The 19,735-nt window shown below is 45.8% G+C and overlaps 2 protein-coding genes and 1 long non-coding RNA gene across 6 annotated transcripts; 1 reads left to right on the top strand and 2 right to left on the bottom strand.

The window, feature by feature from the left end:
- The first annotated feature begins 4,868 nt into the window (after positions 1 to 4,868).
- LOC120708642 (transcription initiation factor TFIID subunit 12b-like) lies at positions 4,869 to 13,777 on the top strand. The gene is made up of 8 exons (XM_039994015.1): positions 4,869 to 5,489; positions 6,218 to 6,427; positions 6,842 to 7,357; positions 7,534 to 7,608; positions 7,752 to 7,830; positions 7,924 to 7,988; positions 8,260 to 8,469; positions 13,457 to 13,777. The coding sequence occupies exons 1-7, from the start codon at positions 4,947 to 4,949 to the stop codon at positions 8,431 to 8,433; spliced, it is 1,662 nt and encodes a 553-aa protein (XP_039849949.1). The 5' UTR covers positions 4,869 to 4,946; the 3' UTR covers positions 8,434 to 8,469; positions 13,457 to 13,777.
- LOC120708645 lies at positions 9,532 to 12,196 on the bottom strand. Its single transcript, XR_005689409.1, has 2 exons — positions 10,534 to 12,196; positions 9,532 to 9,890 (listed from the first exon to the last, which is right to left on the bottom strand). It is a non-coding gene; the product is annotated as an uncharacterized LOC120708645 (long non-coding RNA).
- Positions 13,778 to 14,101: 324 nt separating the features above from the next.
- LOC120708644 (ultraviolet-B receptor UVR8-like) lies at positions 14,102 to 18,913 on the bottom strand. 4 transcript variants are annotated; one of them, XM_039994016.1, is made up of 11 exons: positions 18,467 to 18,913; positions 17,487 to 17,560; positions 17,297 to 17,396; positions 17,103 to 17,228; positions 16,765 to 17,001; positions 16,443 to 16,685; positions 15,863 to 15,906; positions 15,202 to 15,384; positions 14,986 to 15,076; positions 14,529 to 14,572; positions 14,102 to 14,453 (listed from the first exon to the last, which is right to left on the bottom strand). In XM_039994016.1, exons 1-11 carry the CDS (start codon positions 18,729 to 18,731, stop codon positions 14,331 to 14,333), a joined length of 1,530 nt encoding a protein of 509 aa, XP_039849950.1. In that variant the 5' UTR covers positions 18,732 to 18,913; the 3' UTR covers positions 14,102 to 14,330. The 4 variants fall into 4 exon arrangements, with proteins under 4 accessions (XP_039849950.1, XP_039849951.1, XP_039849952.1 ...); XM_039994017.1 differs by having other exon boundaries at positions 16,443 to 16,679; XM_039994018.1 differs by having other exon boundaries at positions 14,111 to 14,453; positions 16,443 to 16,679; positions 17,312 to 17,396; positions 18,467 to 18,912.
- Between the last annotated feature and the right edge of the window lie 822 nt (positions 18,914 to 19,735).

The following is a 19,735-nucleotide window of genomic DNA, read 5'->3' as shown; positions in this document are numbered from 1 at the left end:
TCATTAGATTCGTCTCGCGATTTACAACCCATCCGTACAAAAAGTTTTATAAGTAGACTTCATTTATTACTTCAAATTAGTAAGATTCTATCGTAATTTTTTTTTTGCAAAATATCTAAACACGGCCTAACGCGCTGCTGCTGTTCTCGGACTGACGAAACGAACCTTGAGCTCTTGATGTGCAGGTCTGATGGATCGACAGCTCGACGGTTTGACGCTTTCGTCGCCGCGGAATGCACAGCGCCACTGGCCCACTGGGTTACCGGGTAGCTGAATCCAGGTACGTTTCGAAGAGATTGGTCGCGTGGTCTCGCACGACGAGTCTTCCGATTGGACGGTGATCACATCGGCGGTGTGCTTTTTTCAGAGCTCGGAAGGTTACAGCGTACCTGCTCCGCTAGAAAAACAGAAAAAGAAGAAGACCCTTTCAAAATCATTACTGTTTCGACATCGATCGACAGTTACGTACATCCGGACGCAGTCGGTGGAAAGCTTCAACTGCCCGGGTGGCGTGATCCACTGGAAACTGAATCCAGTGACCACTGGAAACTGAACATTAACCCGAAACGTCCGGGGTCCAAATCTTTTTTTGGTTTTTCCTGCCTCGAACAGAGGAGAGTGTGCCGAGCTTATCAGTTATCACCACGGTGTCGCGGTCGAAGCTAGCTGCCGCCTGCCAGCGGAGGATTGGCGAGCGTGGGCAGGTGCTGCCGTGCTGGACCGTTTCCAGGTGGGGCTGGGCGCGGAGGCGACGGCCCGCCGGAAGCAGAGATCCCGGGAGCGGCCGCGGGTATCTGTTGGCGCAGGCAGGCAGACGAATTCCACTGCCGACGCGGAACGGGGTTGGAAAAGAGGCAGCAAGCCAGCAATCGAGCAGATGAATGTTGTGGCTTTCCGGCGTCCTATGATCACACGATCACTGGCACGTTCGGCCATCAGTGCGGAGGTGGGACAGGGGAGATGTTATTTGGGAATTTTGTGATCTCGGCGTTACAATCAAGAGCTTCTTTTGGCGTAAGAAATCCACTCAGCGTGTCTAATTAGGATTTCCATGCTTTGATCTGTAGGCACACCTGGCGTAATTTCTACAGGGGTTATTTGATTCAGGGGCTAAACTTTAAATCATGTCACATCAAAAAAAATCTTAGCATTTAAAAGTATTAAATGAAATCTAATTATAAAACTAATTGCAGAACTCTAGGGTTAAATTGCGAGACAAATCTAATGAGGTATATTAATCCATAATTAGAGAATGGTTGTTGTAGTATTATTGTAGCAAATTATAGATTAATTAAACTCATTAGATTCATCCCGCGAATTAGCACCCATCTGTCAAAACAAATTTATAAATATATTTTATTTAATACTTCTAAATGGTAAAATTCTTTTTATATGATAGGGGCTAAAAAAAGTCTGAAAAACAAACAACACCATAGTCTCCGCTGCGCCCTACCTCGCATCGCTTATATATGTTTTTGAAAAATAAACATCGCTTATATATTGCTAAGAGTACGACGATGTAAAACTTCACGTGAAAAGATTAGTACATCTAAATCTCCAACAGATTAGCTAAAAATTCTAGCTAAATGAAGAGGTAAAAGACAAGTTAAAAAAATTAAAACTTCTTAAAAGGGTAGGAGATCCAACAGCTTCTCCAAATCACTTTCCTCCCGTTCGTCTCTTGCCCGTGAGGTTCCGCCCGTCGCCGCGCGAGCTCTGCCCCGCAAGAGCTCCGCCGCAGCGCGCCGCCCGAGCTCGGCCCCCGCGGGCGCTCCGCCGCCGCGAACTGTCCGAGCTCTGCCCCCGGCGAGCGAGCTCCCCCACCGCCGGTGCTCCGCCCCCGTACGCCGCTCGAGCTCGCCCACGAGAGCTCCGCCGCGGCGCGCACGCTCCGCCCCCGCGGGAGCTCCATCGCGGCCCGCTGCACGAGCTCCGCCCGCCGCGGCGCGCCACCCGAGCTCGACCCCGCGGAAGCTCCGCCACCACGAGTTGCCCGAGCTCCGCCCCCGGCGAGCGAGCTCCCCCGCGCGCACGTGCTCCGCCCGCCGCGCGCGCTCCACCCCCGCGCCGTGCCCGAGCTCCGCTGTCGCTCGAGCTCGCCCGTGAGAGGTCCGCCCGCCGCGCGCGCTCCTCCCCCACGTAGCGCCTGAGCTCTGCCGTTGCGCGCCGCTCGAGCTCACCGCGAGAGCTCCGCCCCCGCACGCCACACGAGATCCACCCGCCGCCGCGCGCGAGCAGCGCCGCCGCGGCCGCGAGCTCCGCCGCCGGGCTGGGCAAGGTGGGCAGCGGGGCTGGCTGATGGAGGTGGGACCGACGCCAGCGGGAAGTACGGAGAGCATATGCAGAATGGGCACCGATCGGTAAAGATGCGGAATGGGAAGCCCAAAATAGAGAACGAGGATACCGACTGGAGGATTTACAGAGACTGTTGGATGCAAATTTTATCTCAATGTTGCTAATTTTAGCTACTCAACTCATTTTGGAGAATCTCTTGAAGATGCTCTAAACACTCATGGCTAGAGGGAGCAAGAGCTCAAGATATTAACTTCACTGGTCAAGAACCCCGTATTCTTGACACGGTGGATTGCAGCTACGTCAAGCTCTTCACCAATCAAGACAAAATAAGCTCATAAACCGGTGAAGATTAAGCGTACATCCACATCATGCCTGCTACGTCTACACCGATGTCTACATCAACACAGGAGGTATCTATAATGACTACTTCTAAGTTGGTACCATGATTTACCCACCTAATTCCGCATCAATATGGTCATACTCTTAGATTATGTGATCTTGTGATCCCATGCTATCTGTGTTAATTAGCAATACTAAGTGGAAAATTAACGTGCACTTTGAAACTCATACTTTGCCACATCCTTGGCACGAATGCATCTTTTCGATGCCAGGGTGACCGCAACATCGTGCCGAGGCCAAGGTTTTTCTTACCGATCGGTACCGGTCCGGAAACCACGGTTACCGGTGTAACCGGTCCGGACCGGTTCCGGTACCAGCCGGTTGGAAACCGACCAAATTCAAAATTTAAATTTAAATTTTAAAAAATAAAAATTTCCCAAATTTTTTTTGAAAATACTTCAAGTTGCGACGAATCTAATGGTGTCAAATTTTTTAAAATATTTGTTCATTTAGTATACTTTGCGGGTATTTGAAGTTAAACCAAAAAAGAAAAAAAATGGGCCGGCCTATTAAGGCCCACTTTGACCCATCGCGCCGGCATCATCAGCCACGCCCCCCCCCCCCCCCCCGAACCCTCACGCCCGCCTGCTCCGATGCCACCACGCCCGACCGGAGCTCCGGTTAGCCGGCCGGTGGGTGGATCTACCTGCCCCCACCGGTAAACCGGGCGCGTAGCCGGTTAGCCGGCCGGGAGCGACGGTTAGCCGCCACAAGGTATGAACACATTTTTTTATCCTATGAGTTGATTTAGAATATTAGATGATTTGTTTTAAAATTTAGGTATGATTTAGCTGTATGACTTAGGTGTATTTAGGATTTAGGTAAGATTTAGGTATATGACTTAGGTGTATTAGATGATTTTTTACACTATGACTTAGGATTTAGGTAGATTTGAATATTAAGGTGCATATATGATTTAGGTAGATTTTATTTAGGTGTGTATATGATTTAGACACTTAGTTAGGTTTGATTTAGGTGTATATTTGATTTACGTAGATTTTATTTATGTGCTTGATATGTTTTTGTTGTCCATTTATGCAAATAGACAATGTTAGTCGGAGATAAAGATGTTGTATGGGAACATGGTGAAAATCTTTATCCCGGATGTCGATGCAACTATTGTCATACGCAGAAAGGAGGAGGTGGTGCGACTAGATTGAAACAATATTTGGCTGGGCACAGGGCGAAAGTGGTCCATTGCAGGAATGTGCCACCAAATGTGCAGAGTATACAGAAGTGAGGTAAGTTTCATTGGAATGACACCTATGAACTTACATCCCTATATCTTAAGTTTTTGGATGATAGTTCAATCAATATACAAGTTTCTTCGCTTCGGTAATCAGGACAAGCGGCCCGCCTAACATGTGCGAAGTCGTGGATGGGCCAATTTTGGCAAGACTACAAATTTTGGCAAGACTACAAGGCTGAGCTGCTTAGAGTGCGATGTTTGAATGTGATGTCCATCGTCGAATACCAAATGGCGTCCCAAATGGGGGTCTTCCCATTCGTACGTTGAACTTTTATTGATGTGTATCAGTGACTATTGTATTTTGTATGCACGATTATGACTATGGTATTTGTATGCACGCTTATTACTATTGTATTTATATGCATGATTGTAAATTGTTGTTTTGGTGTGGTCTTTTACATTAATATGTGCATAGCTCATGCCAAAATTTTTATTTATTTCACACCGGGAAACCACTTTAAAACCGTCGTTTTTTTTCAACGGACCGGTTTACAGACCAAACCGGTCGGCTAACCGGTGGAAATCGATTGAACTGCCGTTTTTATTTGAAATTTGAATTTGGCTGATTTTTTCCAGTAACTGATCAAACCTGTCCGGTTTACCTGAATCAAACGGGGGCAGTTTCATCTGACCGGTCGGTAAAAAAAAACGGTGGCCGAGGCACCAGAAGCAGAACCATCTTTTTCGACGAGGCGCGCTTGCTGACATGCCTGTGCTGCATCAGCATGAACGGAAAAAGTTTGGCCAACGGCAAACCGGAACAGCTGCTCAACAGGGCCTCTTTATGATCTTATCCGATAAATGATCCCGTGGGGCCCGTCCGCCAGCGACCCGAACACCATCTAACCCTCCTTCTGACTCAACCGCCGAAAAGACTACGCGCACACGTCAACTGTCCCACACGAACCCGGACCTGCCCCGCCCCGGCCCCCGACGCAACCGCGTCGTCTCGTCCCCGTCCGACCACCGCCGCCGAAACCCTACAGCCCCCCCCCCCCCCGCCATGGCGGATCCGCCGCCCGTGGCGGCCTCCGCGTCGCCGGCGCAGCCCGACCAGCTCGCCGCCGGAGCCTCCGTCTCCACGCCGCAGAACTCCAACCCTAACCCCCTCCTCTCCCCGCAAATCCCCCCGTCCCCGACCGTCTCCGACCTCTCCGCGCACATCTCCTCCCCGCAGCAGCTCGACCCGGCGGCCGCGGCCGCCTCGGGCGGAGGGGGATCCATGGACTACCCGCCGCGGCCGCCGCAGCTGCAGGCCCCCTCGCCCACGCAGGCGGGGGCCGGAGCCGGGGGGTTCGGCCAGATCCACCGCTCGGGGTCGACCTCCCGCATCTCCACCGCCAGCCAGCTTCCGCAGTACGCCGCCATGGCGGCTAGGATGTACGGCGCTCAGATGAGCTTCTCGGGCGGCGGCGGGCTGGTGGGCCAGCAGCAACAGCAGCAGTTGGCGGGGCGTTCGCCCATGCTTGGGCAGGGCCAGCTTGGGATGCTGCAAGGCCAGGGGAACGCGGCACATTATGGGATTCAGTCACAGATGATGGCGCAGGTGAATTCCTCAATTTGGAGGCTCGGGGCTTCACGAGTAAACTGAATTTTGCATCTCCACGTGCATAGAGTCAATATAACAGGAATGATAAAATGTTAGGGAAGAATTTTAAATGCGAATGACTCATGCTAGAAGTGGTCACAATTATTATGTACTGTAGTTTGGTGTTAGGACTCCTTGTTCAATCAGATTGGTTTTGATGGGTTGAAGCAGCTTCATAAAATGCCTGTACAGATAAAATCACTTAAGATTAGACATGTGTAGTCAAATCTTATTAAGCGTGGTTGAACAGGTTTCCTTTAGCCATCTCTGCTCTTTTAAAAGAAAATAAGTAGTGAATTCAGAATATTTAATTCTTTTGAAGTTATCTACTGTCTGTGAGATCATGATGCGGGCAAAATCAAGGGCCAAAGGTTCTAAACTCTTCATTCTGAAGGTAGACTGGAAACAAATAAATTATCTGAAATCTCTTAGCACTAATATTTATTAGTAGATAGTTCTATTTGTGGCTGTAAATACTTCATTTTATTGATAAAAAATTACACAATGGATCGATGGCCTGTTGAAAGGAATGACGCTGTACTGAGTTTGCCTTTTGGAATTTTGATTGGGAGAGAAAGTGTTGCATTTTAAGGTAGCTACAACCAGCGGATTTTAATTTTAGTAGGAGTTATTTTCTTTATTTATTAGAGGCTACTAATAGAGTAATTGGCTTTTTTCCCCTATAGGCAAGGCAAAAGGGCATGGTACAAGGTACTCAATTGAATAATGCTAATACAGCTCAAGCGCTGCAAGGGATGCAGCCCATGGGAGTCATGGGTACTATGGGGATGAACCAGATGAGACCAAATGGAACTATCCCCTATGGTGCTCAACAACGGTTTGCCCATGCACAAATGAGACCTCAGGCATCCCAACAAGCTGCACTATCTCCGCAGGTACCCTAACACTTTATAAGGACTATACAAGAAAAAATAGTCTCCAGTAATTTTTATACAGTTTCTGGCCGCTCTAATGTTATTAACGCTGCAGCGTGTCAAGATTCTTTTTTTGAAGAACATATATTTATATGCAAATGCTGAAACAAGTTATAAACAGTCTGTTGACAACAGTGTTTGATCTTTCTTTAATCCACTGTATGTAAAACTGGTTGAGAGTTGCGACTTGTGTACCCTTTATCCCTATTTCCCATTAATTGGTAACAAACCTGAATTGCACATGGTACATGCTGAAGTTGTTGCATATTACCTGCTCTTGCATTTAAAAAAAAACATTTACCATGTATGATGTTTATGTAGTAGCTGTTATTTTTTAAGGGATAAACATAATTTTAATATGCGGTTGGTTTACAGAAAGTAGCCGGTCAAGGCTTGTCGAGAACAGCGTCAATTACAGCATTAAATTCACAACTGCCTGGATCATCGCAAAATGGACAGATGGTGGCAATGTCTATGCCTCAGCAACAGCAACAGCAACAGCAGCAGTGGTTGAAGCAAATGCAATCATCCATGGGCTCACCAGTTTCTCCACAATTTCAGCACCAACAGAGACTCATGTTAATGCAGCAACTTCAGCAGAAGACGGGATTGAGTCAACAGCAACTTGCACAAGTCCAACAACAGCATCCGCATCTCAGTGCCCAACAACTGATTCAGCAGCAACATTTTCTCCAGCAGTTTCAGCAGCAGCAGCCACTACAATCTCCAAGGGTTTCAGCATCTGGTTCGCAGAAGTCTGCGAACCTTACGGGTTCACAGCCGGGTACACCTTTGTCTGGTGGAACTATGACTGGTGGAAGTGCAAGTCAGGGAGCTGAAGGAACTAGCCAACTTCTTGGGAAAAGGAAGATACAAGATCTGGTTGCACAGGTGATGACCTGGATCTTTTCTTACCTGTGCTCCTAAAAACTTCTTGATGTTGTAATTCATGTTACTGGTCATGATTTCAGCAATGTTAATAGACACACTATTGTTCGGGAAAAGGTTCTTATTTTAGTTGACTATAATACTTTGGTCTGTTCTTAAACCATAATGTCTTATTACAGGTAGATCCCCTAGGCAAGGTTGACCCTGAGGTGGAAGATTTACTTTTAGAAATTGCCGATGACTTCATTGACTCGGTAATTGTTTCTGCCTCGCTATCTATTTTGAGAGTATGATTTCCTATCAAGTTCAGAATCAGAGTACCTTCATCTTCTAAATTCGATCATATGTTATCTGCTGGAGATATCTTGTTATTCAACTGACATGGGTTTGCCTTTAGGTGACTGCATTTGCGTGCAGCTTGGCAAAGCATAGGAAATCATCCGTTGTGGAAGCGAAGGATGTGTTGCTGCACTTAGGTCAGTTGCTTCACCTCGCTCTCATGCACACATGTTCATGGAAATGTGCTACAACATCTCATTTTGCTTGTTAATTTTCAATATATCTTGCAGAACAAAACTGGCATTTGTCTGTTCCTGGATTCTCAAGGGAGGATAAGAATCTTCAAAGAAACTCTGTAAGATCACATTACTTTGTTAATATATTAACCTGTCTTTGGTTGGAGCCGCGATCCTTTTTTCTATTGTTCCTTTACCTTAAGTATATCTACTTTGTTGCTATACAATGAAATCCTGGACCCAATTTACAGTAATATCCTGACTACCATAGTGAATTTGCTGACTGTACTTTGTAGGATTTTCAAGTTCTTTTTACATTTACATTGAAATTTGTATCCTGGAACACTTGTGCTCGACCAAAAGGTTGATTGAATTACAATGTTGCAACAGGTAAAGCCTTCGGTAGATCCGCAACAACCAGAAAGTGATGCTACCGGTATTAGAGGCACAGGCAATAAACTTATGGCTAATAACTCGGTTGCCAACCATCAAATAAGACCTCCCATTGCAGAGCCTTCAGCAGTGCCAACAGCGGGGCCCCTGTCGAAAGCCCCCCGCTTCTAAGTGTTATGCTGCTCTCCCTTTGAAGGAAAATTTCCTGTAAGTCCATTGACTGCGCTTTATACTTTTCAATCAACTAGTGGGGATGTATGTGCCCAGGCACGTGTTTGAAACTAATTATATATAATCTCTACATGAATCTAATGTACTCCATATTATGAGACTTACCTAAAAAATATAGCTAAGTGAACAAATTAAGAGTACATATCATGTGTTAGTGAGCACCAAATGGATAGGTCAACAGTGATTCACGATTTTGGCCTACGGGTGTGGAGCTGTGATTGCCCTCTCTGTACGAGCCATCCATTGCTTGCTAGCATTTACTATCTGCTCTGTTTTGTTGTGTAACCATCAAGAATTAGAAGGATTGCAGGGAGCCGGTTTGAAATTTGAGTCTAATTTGGAAAGGTCCTAGCATTTAGTTCACCCTTTCTCATTTCAATGGAATTATCAACTTTGGTCTATAATAGTGCTAAGTGCTAACAGATAGTAACATAATAGAATGCAATTTTTTTTAGAGATAACATCACAGAATGCAGTTACATGTTCAGCTTCAGAAATATTTTCCAGAGTGTAACCTCTAGATGTTCAGCTTCAGAAGGCACGTGTCATAGCCAGGGTGAATCGAGAAGAGGCTCATAGTCAGGGTGAATCGAGAAGAGGCTCACTGTGGGCGATGGATTTCACGGCGAGGATGTGCGTTGCAACAAGCGAAAAAAAAATTTCCTTATCACCCACGTAGGAGCGACCTCCTACCCTTCTATAAATTTAACTAACTTTTTATGCCATGTACCAAATACTTAACGTTGAAACAAAAACACTAACATCATAAATATAAATATCCCTTTCTATTTACCTATCTTACAACAAATAGTTGAGTGACCGTGCACAGCAAAAGTAAAAACTAATCCTTGCAGCATGTGCTCTCAATTTCGTTTGGAATGCACACAATAAGCACAAACGGAGCAAAAAGAAAAAGGTTGGATTTCTTGGAGATAGCCTAAAACCTAGCTGATTAGTGTACCTTGGTGTACTAAACCTGGGATGGCTGGTCATCCTTTCCTGGCTTAGGTCATGGTCACACAAAGACTAACACATAGATGCCATTGTCAAGATCACTCCATTCTATACATGGACAACTATAGAAACTGTATCCCAAATTTGCAAGTTCAGAATATTTTATTGGTATAAAATGGATTGGGTTTTTATAGCAATTGTTGTCAGCTCCAGATCCAGCTACAACAATCTAAATGCTATCATCATCCTACCTGAAACCTGGGGATCATGTATACAATACGGTCGGGGTGCCCTCTGTGAGAGCCACCTTCCTTAAAATTTACAAATAATCAAATACCTCAATTTCGCTGGCCGTTTCAGAAGGTTCAGCCTTCCTCCTTACTCCTACCTCAACAAGAAGAGTATGCCAACGCCGGTAGCACATTTCCTTCCCATCATTGTCCCTGGATCACATGAAGTTGGAAGAGAATTGCTTGATGCACCATGTGTGAAGCTGATATGCCACAAATCTAGAGATTCCCAAATCAACGCCAGATCAAGAAGGCCCAAAGAAGATATGCCACAAATTTGCCGAAGGAACTAAATTAATATTGGTTTGTCCATCACTGCTTGTATAACCTACACCATATCATCCCTGCATTAACATTTTCTAAAAATGCTAGCTAAGCAGTTTGGTTGACCTGACTGACTGCAGTGATTTCCCCCTTCTTAATCTTAATTCTTGAGTTATCAGCCTTTCCCCCCTAAATATCTAGAATTCCTTTCCTAACTCATGAGTACTCACCCTTGGTTCTCTAAAAAACTAAGGTACACAAATAATTAAACTCAAGGTGAGAATCAGAAAAGATTAAAACAAAAACATTGTGATTGACAACATTGGCATGTTATAGTGAACATGAGATCAACATAAAGGCTAAAAAAAACTCAGATCAGGTCAGCTACTTGGGGTCGTTTACAAGTATTGTGTACAAAAAAAGAAGAAGAATTCTACTTTTCCCTCCAACAACACAACATTCATGCATTGGAAATCAAAAGAATAATCATACATGAGCTATGCATCCACCATGTTGGGTACCAAGGCCTCACCTGGTTTGTCCATATAAATCACAAGCGCCAGGACAGATTTTTGGCAGATATAAAAGGTAGTCATCAAAACATGCAATCCAAAAAACAATAAAGATTATAAGTGACCACCTTCAGAAAGTTCAGATTACAAAGATAACAATTCGCGAACAACCATTTGTCCTACAAATTAAATATGGTTACCAAAACTAAATGTAAATAAAAAAACTCGGCCGGGTGGGGAAAGACCGCCCCACCGGTATTAACTTAAGAAGAAGCCTCGGCTTCTCCGACCGAGAAAATTCCCGAACCCTGGCCCCGCCCTGACACTGGGAGATGTAACCCCTGGGAACTGTGCTTGGGCCATGTAAGGGTCCTCAGGCCGACCTGGGCCGTCTCACAACCAGTGCTTTGGCACAAATTAAATATGGTTACCAAAACTGAATGTAAATAAACAAGACTGCTATCACCACTACCCATGTATGCAAGCTGCAGATTGTGTGATCTACTCTCATCAATACAGTTCAGTACAACCATGACAAGCATTGGAGATTGAAGGAGAACTGATGCGTTTAGAAGGAAAATTATGTGATCTACTCTCATCCAATTGTGTCACCCAAGCACTCTAAGATCTACTTATATCCAATTGTCAAGCACAAGCACAAAAACATGTAGCTTCGATTCAAGAAAGAAGGGAAAAATGGTCACCTTGGCCGGTAGGAGAGAAGATGTGCTCAAATACGAAGATGTGGCCATCAGTGTGCCGGTCCCCGAGCTCTAGCGACGCATCAAATGGATAGTTAGTTAACACCAAATGGATACAGCTAACACCAAATGGATACCAATTTTTACTCAGAGTTCAAGGATATAAATGTTAAGCTATCAAAATCTATCAAGAATGATAACTAACTCATTAAGATGAATTCATTTGTCACCAAGATCAAATGTCTACCAATCAGCGCCAAGTTTATCAGGAGACTTGCTAAATGACCCTCATGGTACATTCATCACAACGACCATAATTTTCTGCAACTCAGAGACTTCTCCAATATCACTGAGAAAACTCTACATTGGTTTTCCATATTTAACCACAATAAAAGTGTGGCATACTCTCTATGTGTAGATATAGATTATTTTAGTACACCTAGCTTTTTTTTTTAACTTGAATTGCATGCTACAGCAGTTGTGGTCTGTAACTGTCTAAAATTTTAGAAAGAAGATATGTCAATTCAATTCAAAAAGGCAATGAAGAATTCAGAAACAAACATATATTTAAAACGGCATTCCTTTGTAGCTTGTACAAAGTAATACACCAAATGTCCATGATGATGAATCAGGAAGATATTAATATCCCTTCTACTCACGAGAATTAAAAAGATCTACTGCCTGTACGGACAGTCCACACCTCCATGCGAAGATCTACTATCAAAAGAGTGGGAATCGGAGGGGATGAAGGGCAAACCTATGAAGAAATCCATCAGCTTCAGGTGACGGTGAGGAAGTTCAGTTGCCGCGTGTGGGCTTCACCTTTGCGTCCTCGCCCACGCTGCAAGAGGCTACCGATTGAAAGAAGGGGGCGCTCCATCCTGGCAACGAAATCGAAGGGACCGAGGGTCGTTTTGTGCCTGATTCCTGTTGCCTGAGATCGATCCACGCCACCGGAGGTCGATTCCCGTTGCCGAAGATTGATTCGCGTCACGGGAGCAAGCTGTCAGGATCCACTCGCGCCGGCGCGGTGCCTTTCTCTATCGCCCACGCCTTCTCCTTGAACTCCCCGTAGCCCACCCTCGGCAGCGGTGGCGGAGGATTGGCGCGGGGGTGGAGGAGTCTCACTTGTAGGCGCTCACGTACACTGAGCAGGACGTCGTGGGCGCGACGTCAGGGGCGCAGCGTCGGCTGCGGCGGCGTGTCAGGGTGCGGGAGGGGGGGGGGGGGCGTCGCGTCGACGTCGTGGGCGCGCGGCGGGGGCGTCGGCGTGGCAGGGTGCGGGGGCGCGCGACGTCGGCGGCGGTGTCGGCATCGTGGGCGCAACGTCGGGGGTGGCGGCGTGGCAGGGTGCGGGGGGCGCGACGTCGGCGGCGTCGGGGACAGTGCCTCCCCTCGCAGGGCGTCGTCACAGGAGGCGTCGTCGCGGCGTCAGGGGAGCGTGGCAGGGGAGGCGGTGCTACATGCGCGCGGGCGGCGAAAGCGGCGTGGGTAGCGCAGGGGAGCGGGCGGGTACAGCAGGCGGGTATGTGTCGCTTTGGTGAGAAAAAACAGGGAATTTAGGCAGAAATAATTTCCTTGATGGTGTTTTTGCCTCCCACCAAATCCTATCAAGCACCTAACCCTTCCATGTGGCCCTTCAAGAGGGGATTTGTGAGAGGGGTGGCTAGGTTGATGTAGGTGAGAAAGCAACCCAATTCTTTCATCCTTTATAGTATAGATGCTAATCCTTGGTCGTGCAATGATTTTTTGACTGCTCAAGCTGGAATGGTCTATAAGTTCAATGCTCCCACAAAAGATGACGTTTACTAGTGGTTGCTATAAGTTTCTAATCACGTTTTTCTGCTATATGCATGACCTGAAATATTATTTCTTGCTATCTATTGCTGTTAACACCAAAATTTGGTAAATTTATAGCCAATGGAAACAAGCTTTATTGTGGTCTCGGAGTGAAGCAGTTTGTGCAGTCAAACTATCTAGTGTACAATGTGGTAAAGGGCCTCAAATTTTAGCCTAGATAATCTAAGGGTCGGGCTCTTGTCTTATACAATTTTAAGCTAAGTTGGATTGTGAAGAGGGCACTAGGGTCATGATCCGTTACCACTCCTAGGCCACTAGTAATCCCAGGACTCAAACAAACTGAACTGATAACATTCTATTTTGACATATCTATTGGGTATCTTTTGAGTTTGGCACATTATGTTCTCAACTTCTGATTGTTCTCACAACTAGCCTTTTGAAGTTTTCAGGACAATCAAAATGGAAACAGCCAGTAGGCTCTAACACAAGGATTGCTTGCAAGTGGAAGCACAATAAATCCATGAGCATCTGTGGCAAACCGCAGATGCTTGTGTACTTACAGGAAAGCAGTTGCTGACTGACCGATCGTCTCCTGACAGACCCTCCCCCTGGGTCGTCTGTAACTTTGTTCCTTTTTTTTTGTGCCTGTGGATGTCCCCGTCCGTTGTATATAAATGTTTTTTGCAACGGGGCATCATCGTCTCCAGTTTTGATGTTGCTATGTAGGTGAATATGTACTTAAGTGAGCGCAACTTATAATTAATGACGTGTACTCGATGCCATTTTTAAGTCACTGGGCGTTTCTGCCGGTCTCAATTAAGCAGTTTTGGCGGAGGCATGGCGTTTCAGGCATCAAAGCTGAATGCCTTTACTAGTACTGAACCTCAACCACTAGGATCACAAACGGGACTATTAACAATCACAGAGGTACATCATATGGCTTATTTTGCATGTCAATCCTCCGGTAAAGCATGTACGTCTTCACTACTGTAAGCAGTCTGATAATCCGATTACCCTGTCCCGTCATTACCGGCGGAAATTTTCCACTAGGAATGAGGGAGCAGCATAACCGCTTGAGAAGCGTCAGCGAACCCAGTTTCAACTTTCAAGCGTTACAATCCTACTCCACTGTATACGCAGGGCGACACAAGCTTTGTCTACGTAGCACACATTGATGAGCGCACCGGAAAGAATGAATATACATATCTGTATGCACTGCCATGTATGTACACGATGAAATGCAGCATCACCGCACCTGCACGAGCCTACATGTTCCTAACAAAATTGTCAATCTACGGTAATTCTTCTGTCAGGTTTCAGGTAGGGGACTCCGCAAGCACCAAGGTGTGCCACCAGCCGCATGACACGTTCAGCGGGTGGTACGTGTCCACGGGAACATTGCAAGGCACGTTCCTGTCCATCGAGTCGCCAAGGCCGAGCTGCAAAAGCAAACTCAATTCAGAAAATTTTGCACCAAACTCAAAGGTGTAAAAGGACAGTCAATGGATAACCACCTGGCCGTATTTATTCCATCCCCAGCAGAATACCTCGCCTTCATCTGCAAAAAAAAATTGCAACCCTTGTCAGATGCCACAAGCTAGTTCTTTCCCTGGTCTAAATGGACAAATTGTCAGATGCCATAATAAGCACTGAATGAAAGAACGAATGAGTGAGGGCTCCTTTCTCCCAGCTAATAGTAATTTATTGGAAGAATGAAAAGAAATACTCTACCCCTGGGCTGCAAGATAATCAGCACAGCCCATGATTAAGCACAGTAATTTATTGTTCTTGATTAAAACGAGAGCCTATGGTGGGATAACATTAGGTTCATTTGTGACAAGGTAGTCATATAAAAATTTAATTGCATGATAAAAATAAAAAGAATGTTCGCATAATATAATATATGAGACCAGTATACTCATTAAACATATGCAGATCACTATAACCGAAGATAGAAGAACTAAAAAGAACCTGTTATAATAGCACTGTGGCGAGCACCACAAGAAACAGATCTGGCATTCTTATTTTCCAGGCTTGTAGCATCTACCAATTTCGGAACAGTCTGCATTGAAATAAAACGATTGTTAAAGGCCACGACGTACGCAACTTCATGGACAACTATGGGCATCTCTATGAACCAAAACTGCATGGAATGCAGTGGCATCCATTAACATGGAACCTTCATACCTCAGCTTGATCAGAACCAGTGCCAAGCTGCCCAAATTGGTTTCCTCCAAAGGAATAGACATCGCCATCTACAGATGTACATACAGTGTGCCACAAACCTGCGGCGACGTCTTGCATCTTGATTCCTAGGATAGACGATACACATGTTGGACTTAAAACATCTTCTGTGTTCCCTTGTCCACACTGAAGAAAAGGCACAGTTGTGACAAATGAAGTACATTGATACAGAATCATTCTACAGAACATATAAATCTAATGAAATTAATGCACACAGCATAACATGCCATTAAACATGGAGTATGTTACAGTATGGAAAATGGTGAAAATACGGTAGCCATTGTTTTTAATAATACAAGTTCCAACATGCGCAAATTACAAACAAAATGAAGTCAAGTAATTAGCCATGGGTTTGGATTCAGTATGTGTCAATTTGACTGAAGATACAAAACTACTATATTTTCCATATTCAAATGAAGGCGGTAGCTTTTTAATAATCAATTCTCCATCTTGTTGAACTAGTTGAATCACTGACCCAATACTAAGACATAGAATGCCACTCACTGAGCATATATCTTTTCTAAGCTACTCTAATGTGTTTGTTTGGTTTAATAATTCACAAATTTGGTTGATCAAATAAAAGTGGCCAGATAAAAAAACTAACCTGTCCATACAGCCCCCATCCAAATGTAAGAAGAGCTCCTGAATCTGCAAGCAGGAGCTGGGCATTAAAAATACAGCAGGAATCATGACTACACTTGCTGATATCTACTGGAAGAACTTCAACTTCAAATGAAACTAAACCTTGGCTACATTGTGATTTGGGCTGAGAAAGCCCTCTTATTAGCAGAACAGAAGCTCGGACTAAACTTACTACTTATATTTTCTTTTGTTTAGAAAGCAAGCAAATATACCACGACCATATAGTTCTCTTAGAAGGAGCAATACTGCGTGGGATTACAATAATATGTCTGTATGAACACCTTTTGGTCTGAGCTCCTGCATTTTCAACAATCTTGCAAAGCAAGTTGGTAAAAATATGTTTACTATAGTGAAAAGTCAAATTGCATGACTAAATACTATGCTATACTGTTTCACAGCAAACACAAAATGCTGATTTGAGTGTTTATTTTCCACAGCCCTATACCCAACTTTCCAACTACTTTAAGATCCAGAATGGCTGATATGTCTTTACAAGAATATGGTAAAGAAGTTACAGGAATGAACTAAAAAACACAACTGACCTGTTACTACAGCACTATGACGGCCTCCGCAAGCAATGGCCCGCACGCAATTTCCCATAACTTTACTGATGTGCCCTTCAGCGGTCTTGTTACCTTTGATAGCTGATAAGCGATCCTTGCTGTATAGTGCCGATTCAATGCACGGTATAGGATGAGGAGATGAAACCGTTCGGATTCTAGAACCCAGACCTAATTGCCCTTCTCCTCCATATCCCCAACCCCACACCTGACCCAAATCTGATGCTTCGGAGAAAATATTATTTTAGTCAGCAAATTTTCTTGAAAGGCAAATATCAGTGCCATAATGACAAATGCAGGTTACCTGATAGTGCTAATGTATGACGACCACCAGCAGCTACAGCCACTATTTTCACTCCTGTATTAAATGTCACCACACAAGGGGGTGCTGAAAGACTTTCATCACTAGATGTTGAGCTCTCAGGTCCATGTTTTGCTGAAGACAACCTTCGTCTCTTTGAGCTATCATCAGTACCTCTGCTTTCAGAGGGACCAGATGCTGCTCCACTGCTTGTCCTAGACACCTGTGACCTGGGGCTCACTGTAATGAAGTTTCCTTTGTTATATCTGTAAACAATTGATGTAGAGAAGCTTATATTTTTTAAGCAGGAATGACATGAGGTAGGAAGTAAGCATCACCACCTTGGTCAGTGGCCATTGCGATCTGTCTTTCATCCTTCTCCATAGTTCCAACTGAAGATTGGTCTCCAACGACCCTTCCAGTTGGAACACATTCTTTCCAACCCCACGTGTAGACATCCCCATCATCTGCTCCAACAAAACAATTTAAGGATGATCCCACAATAATGAGCGATGTGTAGACCAAAACTACAAACCTGGATCGCAAATACCTGTTATTGCAACACAATGAGCCCATCCAGCATCTGCCCTCACTATTGCAACACCACTAGGAAGAGGAAAAGCCTCTGGAGTCTCCTGAGAGGTATGATACTTTATCTTTAGTGATAGGTCCTGAGCTTTCTCTCTTGGTGCAGGAAAGCACAAAGCATCAATACTGTTTCTTACCTCGTGCTTCCCAGCAGTCACATAACTTTGGCCCATGTCATCAGCAGATCCCCAAGTGAGGAGTTTTCCAGACTCTGAGAAATGGAAAACCAAAAGGAAGGGTTCAGAGATGGGTCAAACTTGATGACAGCAACTATAACTCAGGAATTAGCATATGAGACAAACATATAGAGCCTTCTGAGTGTAGATAGAAGTCTAGAACTAACAATTTCGACCTGAAACTTGGACATTTAATGAATTTTATGGAAGATGGTCATTATGTTTCGAGGCAATGGCATTCCAAGATCCTGTTTATTCTACTCTCTAGTCAATGCCGCTACTATTTTTTCGACACGAGATTCCACCCCATTTTCATTCATGATAACGGAATGCCAATACTCTTTGATCCTTATGGAATAACAGGAATCAGATTCTAAAAAATCGAAGGAAGAAAACTTTACTCAACAATGTTGCTTTGGCTCCTGTCGACTCATCTTCAGCATTGAAACTACTTTCTACTCAGAAACAAATCCCTACTTAGATCGAAACTCACCCCCTAAGAGATTCTTTTTCCGAAATAATCAGACTAGAGAAACCACACTGATCTATGCACCAATTCAATTCAGCAGAACCCTCCCTCTCCTGAACACGAATCACCAAGGTCTTAAGAAACCCGAATCAATGCAAGTTTCACAAACCATATTCGCAATCAGCTGTTTCAAACCGTGTCTGAAGCCCATCTACCAATTTACTCACAAATCCTCAAAAAGCTACTTTAGGCCAGCAACTCAGCACCATCAATTACTCATCAGTTCGAAAAAAATTCGCCAAACCCGCACATCCAAAACCCGACCCCCCAACGGTTCCTACGCAATCCGCCACGAAAACCGCGTAGGCCGACACCCGCAGTAGATCTAAAACAGCCCACGCGCAGAACCAACCAACTGAAAGTCTCAGGGCACAAGCACACGAACAATGAGGAAGAGAGCAGGTGACGTCACCGGAGATGGCCATGGCGAAGCCGCACCCGCCGCCGCACACGTCCCTCCACCCATCGCCGCCGGCCGCTGCCGCCGCCGGGGGAAGCCTCACGGGGACCGGCCCGAGCAGCGGCGAGCGCTGCGGCGACACGCCGGGTAGGTAGCCCCACATCAGCACCACACGCTCCTTGTTCCCCGCCCCCATCCCATGCCCGCAGCCGCCGCCGCCGCCGCCGTCCTCCTCCATCTCCTCCTCCCCTCCCCCTCCTCCGCCGCTGCCGTTCATCTCCTCGAGAAACCCCGGCCTCTCCGAATCCACCGCCGATTCCTCCGCTATCTCCGATGGCTGGCTGGCTGCCCGGGCCGCGGATGGGAGCGGAGCGTGCGAGCGAGCGAGCAAGGGCGCTGGTGTTGTTGGTTGCGGCGGAATGGGAAGCGGCGGCCACTTGCTTTCCCAAGCGTGAGGCTGAGAGCCGCGAGGTTTGCGCCGTATCAGTTTCTCCGGGGGCGGGGGCGCCACATCGGACGCCGACGTGGCCGGGCCCCGACACGTGGCGCGCGGCGGGCCGCTGGATCGAGACGGTCATTCGTGGCCAGGAAGCGGCAGGAATGTTCTGGAAGTCAGAGGCCGAGGGCCCTCGCCCGGCGGACGTGTCGGTCCCGAGGGGCGGCCACGTCGCGGGGATCGGAGCCAGGAGACGCAGGGTGATAGGGCCGGTGGCGGGGAGACGTGGCCGGCGGCGATTTGACCAGCGGCCCGCGCCGCATCCACGAATTAAAGAATGCTAGAGAATTTGTGGTGACTGGTGAGGCACCGATGGCCAGCTTTCGCGCTAGAATTGGAACCCCAGGCTACCTAAAATACTACACGCTGAGATGATAAGGTTACTTTGTGGAGTACTTTCAGCATCACGAGTTCTGTATTCTGGCTTAGAAGCTGCAAATATGGATAATAAATAAATAATAGTAAAAACATCTGGCCATCTGGGTACGGTTTAAAGTTTAAACTGCTGTGCTCAGTAACTTTTTTTATTCACACACGTTAATACTCCTGTTGTTTCGTTTCAAAAGAAAAAGTAAATACTACTGTGAATCGGGTGTGTATAGTTGTCTACTACTCTACTTAATAGTAATGTATAAGGCATGCGCTTGCTTTTAATCATTTTATATAGGTCATGGTGCACGTATGTGTGTTAATTTTGTATTTGCAGTAGGCGACACATATGCACAGCATGAAGACTGGAAGGAATATGCCTACATCATAATATTGTATTTTGCCAATTGTTTTTT

The sequence above is a fragment of the Panicum virgatum genome, chromosome 5K (assembly GCF_016808335.1).
Source record: "Panicum virgatum strain AP13 chromosome 5K, P.virgatum_v5, whole genome shotgun sequence".
Taxonomy (NCBI): Eukaryota; Viridiplantae; Streptophyta; class Magnoliopsida; order Poales; family Poaceae; genus Panicum; species Panicum virgatum.
The sequence above is the reverse complement of the archived record's forward strand: the minus strand, read 5'-3'. Positions and strand labels throughout refer to the sequence as shown.